Here is a 7500-nt window from a genome sequence, read left to right as displayed (position 1 = left end):
TCATATTTTTTCCATTTTTAATGCATTTTTTGCTATTTTTTGGCTATAACTCTCTAAAAATGCTTATATAGTTATTTCCCTTACAAACCCGAGCAACGCCGGGCGATACTGCTAGTATATATATATATATATATATATTTGTATGTATGTATGTATATATTGTTACAAGTGTGTTTTCCTTGCGAAGAAAAAAATAGTGGATTTCATTTGGGCACCATAGATTCGAACCTGAATCTACAGAATTCCCCCTTCAAATAACAACAACATTTTCTCACGGAGAGATAATTGTTGATACCCGGTACTTTGAACACATTGCCAAGTCGATTTATATATTTCCCACTTAAACCTTTTGACCTCTTCTATGCCACCAAAAGCGGAAAAGAGATCAGAATCGCCTACAGCAATTTTTCTCATTGTTCTCGGACATATGTCTTTGTTTTTGTCGCTGTTCTGCGATAATTATGAATACTAAAATCCCTCAAGGACAAGTTAGTTGGCGAAAGGAGTCGGTGACCAGAGACGATTATAATACAGCTTTCACTGGCTCACATTTCAATGTCATTTTCTCTCTCTCCGCTGTTACTCTCTCTTTCTCTTTGACTTGCGGCTGCAAACAAACAGTAAACAACTCAAGAAGATGCAAGAGTGACCTCCCTTTTTTCTATGACCGGCATATTGAAAATTTGGAATAAACCAAATATACTTCGATCTCCAATACTCTATTTTTAATCAACAAGGACTGAGTAATACTAATGTTTTGTAAAGGGCTTTGTGCCGTGGACTCAAATCTATATGTATATGCATAAAACTGAAGTTGTCTGTGTGTGTGGGGGGCAGGTTTGGTAGCCTTCAACTAACACTCTCTCCTCCGAGACCCTGCGGCGCAAGTTGACCAAAATTGAGAGTATGATAAAAGAAGGCTTGCTCAAATCGGACCATGTTAGCAGCAAAAATTATTTACATCAAAAATCAGTGCAGTTCGAAACATAAGCTTCAACAGGATGCAAGGGAGATAACTAATGTTAATAATTTGTCTAATGGAAAACTGCCTTTGTATGGGGAGTTCGATTGATGCGGTTCTTATGTCCACAGATGAGCGTTGCTTGAATCGACGGGAGGGAGATTCTGTTCCCTAATGTTCGCTGCGTGAATGCACTAATTTTCAAGGTTGTCAACTGCTACAGCGTTGAGTACAATTCAGCAATTTCAATCGATTTTTTGTGAGAAAAATTAATTGCATTAACATAAAAATAATTAAAGGAAACTCTTAACGGAAACGTGTAAAGTTAAAAAAATTGTGCTGCATGTTCACGTAGACTTTTTGAAATTTCTTCGCATTTAAGATATACTTTTTGCCACATCACTTTGCCTAAACATGCTTCACTCGACAATGCCTAAAAAGGGGGGGGGGCTATAATGCAATCGACCCGGAAACAGATGATGACAAGAAGGAGACTTCATTCGCCGTCGTTGAGTAGTAGAGAGTCTCAAATTGCGGGGTGTTCGATTGATGCGGCTGTTATGTCCACAGATGAGCGTTGCTTGAATCGGCCGGAGTGTTGGGGAGATTCTGTTCCCATTGCATCTTCTCAATCAACTGAGAATGATGACGAGACTTCGATTGAAGGCAGCAGTAATACCTCAGCAACTACATTCCCACAGGCTGCGCTGAATAAGGAAAATGTTCGACATCAGAACGAAGGAAATGCAATGATTAATGCAGATGTGCAAGCTGCAGACAAAAATAATCGGCGTAGACTTCGTTTAGACCGAAAGGCTGCAGCTGCAAGAGCTGCTAAGAACGATGCTCAATGTGAACTACGTCTGAGTAGAAACGCCTAAGTGTAACTAAAAAGCAAACCCGAGCAACGCCGGGCTATACTGCTAGTATATTATAACCGCCAATCGCTGGAGAGATTGTCGAATTGATTGGCCTCGTGTATATGTGTGTGGTTGTATGTATATATATGTATATGTATGTATATATAAATATTCATGTATATGTACTAATTATGGTGAATGACACTAATGAGGGCTAAGTATTAATTACAGAACTTGAAATCGATCTATTTATTCGTTAAAGGTAGGATAAATTGTATTTTGCTCATTTTCATTGCATTCACCTGCGCAAAAAAGTGAAATAGGTAATTCAGAGTACTTTTGACTGCTATTTCTAGCATGTTCATACTTTTTCCAAGTACCTTTCATTGTGATTATATATATTTTTTATATAATTATAAAAATATAAATCGCTTTATATAGGCGTAGGAGTGGCTGTGTGGTGAGTAGCTTGCTTACCAACCACATGGTTCCGGGTTCAGTCCCACTGCGTGGCAGCTTAGGCAAGCGTCTTCTACTATAGCCTCGGGCCGACCAAAGTCTTGTGAGTGGATTTGGTAGACGGAAACTGAAAGAAGCCCCCAATATCGCTTGACAACCAATGCTAGTGTGTTACGTCCCCGTAACTTAGCGGTTTGCAAAAAGAAACCGATAGAATAAGTACTAGAGAGAGTAAAAGACAATTATAAATATATATATATATATAGAGAGAGAGAGAGAGAGATTTATAATTGTCTTTTACTCTCTCTAGTTTCAGCTCAGAGCTGTGGCCATGCTGATGCACCGCCGTTTTGCTACACTGTTATTACTAAGAACCTCCTCTAATATGTGGGACTTGGTGAAGCATGGAGTTTGATATAGCTACCCTCATTTGTACCTCTTACCGTGAGGTAGATTCATCTGGGATTCTCGACAGGAAGAGGTCCAGCTTTGATTTAAAAACCCCTACATCTACTTTGTGCAAGTTCCTCAGACTCTTTGGGAGAATATTAAAAAGCTGTGGGCCCCTGAAACCCAGGCTGTTGTAGTAACTGGTCCTGAAGAGTGATGGCATTGCTGGGACCTTTGGCACTATGCAGTGTCGTCCCGTTCTGGTATTGGTGTAGCTTCCAGATATATATTACTGCGTACCTCTCCCGTCTTCTCTCCAGTCTTAGCTGTTTCAACCTTTCCCAGTAGATGAGCTGTTGCAAAGAGACGATCTTCTTTGTGAATCTTCTCTGGATTGCTTCAAGGTCTGCTGTTAATTTCACACTGGTGGGTGACCATAGCTGTGAGCAGTAATCCAGGCGGCTGAGGATGAATGTCCGCCAGAGGACCATCATGGTTTCCTTATCTCTGGTTCTGAATGTTCTTAGGATCCATCCAGCCAGTCGTCTGCACTTTGTCGCCATCCTGGTAATGTGCACTTGAAAAGAGGTATCATCACTCATGTCGATACCCAGGTCCCTCACTGACTTAGGCTCTAGGATTGAAATTCCCTGTGGACCGGTGTACCTTGTAAGTTTCATATTCAGTTTTGGATGCTGATAGCATAGGGCTTGGAATTTTTCAGCATTAAGCTGCATATTATTATCCTCAGCCCATCTGTAAATTGAGTCCAACTCCTGCTGCAGGTGTGTAACATCGCTGGAGTTCTGTATTTTCTGCGGAACTTTCGTATCATCTGCATAGCTTGCAAGGGTGGCTATCCGGGCATTTGAGGGCATATCTGAGAAGGCCACTATAAAAAGGAGTGGTTCCCAAGACAGTGCCCTATGGAACACCGCTCACTATTTGTGTGTTCATAGAGTTGGCTCCATTAGCCACTACTGCCTGACTCCTATCTTTCAGAAAGTCATGTAACCACTCTTCAAGTTTTCCAGCTATGCCAAGGTCACGCAGTTTGTGGCATATCATACCATGATCCACCTTGTCAAAAGCTTTTGCAAAATCAAGCTATATTACGTCCACATTATATATATATTTGAAGACTCCACTAGAATGGACGAAAGCGCTAATATATGATATATGATATATGATGTATAAAAACATGTAACATACTAATAAATATCTGTAAATATAAAACCATCCGAATTTCTGAGTACCTTATTTCTTCTAATATAAAATACCTGTACATCAACTCCAAAACTTCTAGTATGTATGCATATAGTGGCTGTGTGGTAAGTAGCTTCCTTACTAACCACATGGTCCTGGGTTGAGTCCCACTACGTTGCACCTTGGGCAAGTGTCTTCTACTATAGCCTCGAGCCGACCAAAGCCTTGTGAGTGGATTTAGGAAACTGAAAGAAGCCTGTCGTGTATATATATATATATATATATATATATATATATATATATATATATATATGTATGTATGTATGTATGTATGTATGTATACATACACACATACATACCAGAGGGTACCCAAAAGAAGCCGGAATTTTGCAATATTATTTTATTGACCTAGTTTTACATGCTTACGCTTTTATCGCCATCAAAGTATTCTCCATTGGAAGCGATGCATTGGACCAGGCGTGAAGTAGTGCTGGAACCCTTGCGAAGTAATACCTTTTAACGCCTCCATCGTTTTCTTCTTCACCTCTTCCACATCTGCAAATTCCGTAGCATCAGCTTTCCTCACTAGTGATGATCTTCGAGGAAAGGTTCGGATCAACTTCCAACGGTTTTTTTTTTTCAGTTTACAACACGCCTTCAGCCATGACTTCTTTTGATCTTCCGTGAGCAAGCCAGGCACAAATTTTGTTGCAACTCTTTTCATTTGTAATTCCTCGCTCAAAATCCGTTGGCAAAAACTCCAGGACACACCAATCATGTCGACAAGTTCGTCAATTTTTCGGTGATGGTCCTCCATCAATTTTCATGATGTTTTCATTCATTCGGGAGGTAGACAGTCGTCTTGAACGAGGTTGATCATCAAGCGACAACTGACCATTCCTAAAGCGTGGAATCACGTTAAATGATGATGATGATAATGGTGATACACACATGCACGCATACACACACACACGCACACATGTATACAAATGTATATATGTATATATGTATACTTGTACATGCATATTTATGTATGTATTTATACTATTTCTCCCAAATCTGACCTGTAATAGAAGCACCTGTTAGGGTCCCAGACATGGTTTAATTAGCATGTAAATCACTGGGAATGAGGGACCCCTGTCTCTTGTCAGAACTTCCTCTTAGGCAAAGGTAAACTTGTATGAAAAAACATTGAAATGCAGTTGGCTTCTGGTCATCTCAGCCTCTGTTGTGCCTCTGGTTTTATGGCTGTTTACTCAGAAAAGTGGTTCTTCTCAAACCAAATCCATGCACAGGAACTTCTTGGACTCTCAGAACGTTTGCAAGGAAGTTTTGAATTTATGAAGTGGTCATGCTCGGTCACGAGTTAACATTGACCACCATATATACAGATTCATGCACTACACACACACACACACGCACACACACACACACACACACACTCACACAGATATGCATACACAGACATTTATGACTATAAAATATAATGCAGACTTTAAACACACCAGCGTGGAGATATGACACACAGAACTTACCTGTCTGATAAAATTCCACAGACGACCATGGCGAAAAGGCACCCCAGGAAATAAACGGAAATGGTGTACCTTGCCAGAATCGCTTTATCGCAAACTAGATTCAGCTGCAATGAGAAATAGGAAAATTACTTAATGTATACATTTTATAATTTTGATAAAAATAATTTTGTGTTTTGGAAATGTAGAAACACTGTTTCTTGGAAACCCCTTTCATAGTCAGTGTGTATTCAAAGGACTTTGTTGTAAGAACAACTGTCATGTGACACTCCCAGAATCGATTGTATAATAGGGAAGGAGCCACTGTCAAAGGGACCACTGCTCATTGGCTCGGGAACAGTGCGAGTACAGTCACAAAAATTTGGTGGTGCAGGGGCAATGAAAAGGCTTTAAACGATCTCCTAAAAATCTTTATCAACAAAAAAATGAGCATAGAAACATTTTTGGACTGATTTGTAACTTTATTTTCTATTATTGGATTAATCCAATTTGACTGATGTACAACTATAATAATAATAATAATAATAATAATAATAATAATAATAATAATAATAATAATAATAATAATAATAATAATAATATTGATGATGATGTTGATAATAATAATAATAATAATAATAATAATAATAATAACAATAATAATAATGCTGATGATGATGATGATGATAATAATAATAATAATAATCCTCATTGATATGTCTGTCCCAATCGATATAAATGTATCTGTCCAGACCTACCAAAAACTGAGCAAATATAAAGATCTTGAAATAGAAATCAGCAAAATGTGGAACCTGAAGACTAAAACAATACCTGTTGTCATAGGTGCCCTGGGAATGATAGCAAATGGGGCTGATTGCTACCTAACTCAGATACCAGGAAACCCCAAAATGGCAGAAATTCAAAAGATAGTGCTCATGGGAACTGCTCATATCCTACGTAAAATACTTTCTATGTAATCTCAAGTTTTAAAACAAACATAATTTTTGTATGGTTTTTTAGACACTCACTAGTACAACACTAAGTACAAAACCAAATATATGGCACCCTAGGCATAACACCAAAATGAACTTCCAGCTTGTTGTCTCTAGAGGCCTCTGGGTGAGACTTGGCGCCAACTTGTACAAATGTAAAACAAAAGTCAAACATAGAATAATGATAACAACAACAACAACAGTAACAATAACAATAATAATAACAATAACAATAATAATAACAATAACAATAATAACAATAACAATAATAATAACAATAATAATAATAATAATAATAAATCATAACTGTGTTAGTTTCGATATTAAGATTGAAATAAAATTGACCGTGTTTGTAAAAGAAACTGGACCTGGGTTTACACCCACGAAGCAAATTTCATTCCCGCACTTATACCACTGGTGAAAGTAACTCAGAAGTTTTTGTGAGAAGGGACTTTGTTGTAAAGATTGTTTTCAAGAATTAATCCCAGAATCTATTCTGATTCAGGGGTTATATTGGAAAGATTATCAATAACCATTTCCAGAACACTTCACGCTATGGCGACAATGTCTTGGAACCACAATCAATATCCAGTCCCAACATACATTGCATCATAGAGATTTACTTTTGAAGAAAACTCTATCAATAAAACCCCAGAACTTATTCCATTTTCTTCATTCTTTCACCCTCCATATACCCAGATATCTCCCTGGACAAGATGGTGTCTATACCCAGATATCTCCTTGGATAAGATGGTGTCTATACCCAGATATCTCCCTGTAGAAGATGGTGTCTATCTTTGCCCTCGACCTTGTCAATCTGGGTCTTGTAAGAATTATCCTTAACCCATTCTGCCAGTTGCCATGGTTCTCATCAACTCCTTTGGTATCAGGCATAACCCTGCAACCTTCCATTTCCACTTTGATGCCAATTGTTGACACCTTCAGGTCCCAACTGTTCCTTATTCTATGATTTCTCTTGTTCAGGCCTGAATTGTTGACCTTGGTAATTGAGGGAGTTTTGAAGGATGGCAGAGATTTCAGAGCTGTGTAAAAGAGTTCTCCTGATTGTTAATTAGTAATAAAGTGACTGGTGGTTACAGACGGTTAGAAATGGAATTTTT

The 7500-nt window shown here is 38.3% G+C and overlaps 1 protein-coding gene across 1 annotated transcript in view; it reads right to left on the bottom strand.

The window, feature by feature from the left end:
• LOC115215363 (organic cation transporter protein-like) overlaps positions 1 to 7500 on the bottom strand; it is a 243919-nt gene that overhangs the window by 81461 nt on the left and 154958 nt on the right. Inside the window, exon 4 of the mRNA XM_036506093.1 lies at positions 5412 to 5515. Within this exon, the coding sequence (XP_036361986.1) occupies positions 5412 to 5515 (104 nt within the window). The remainder of the gene's footprint in view (positions 1 to 5411; positions 5516 to 7500) is intronic.

The sequence above is a fragment of the Octopus sinensis genome, linkage group LG9, assembly GCF_006345805.1.
Source record: "Octopus sinensis linkage group LG9, ASM634580v1, whole genome shotgun sequence".
Classification (NCBI taxonomy): domain Eukaryota; kingdom Metazoa; phylum Mollusca; class Cephalopoda; order Octopoda; family Octopodidae; genus Octopus; species Octopus sinensis.
This window is presented reverse-complemented; position numbering and strand designations above follow the sequence as displayed.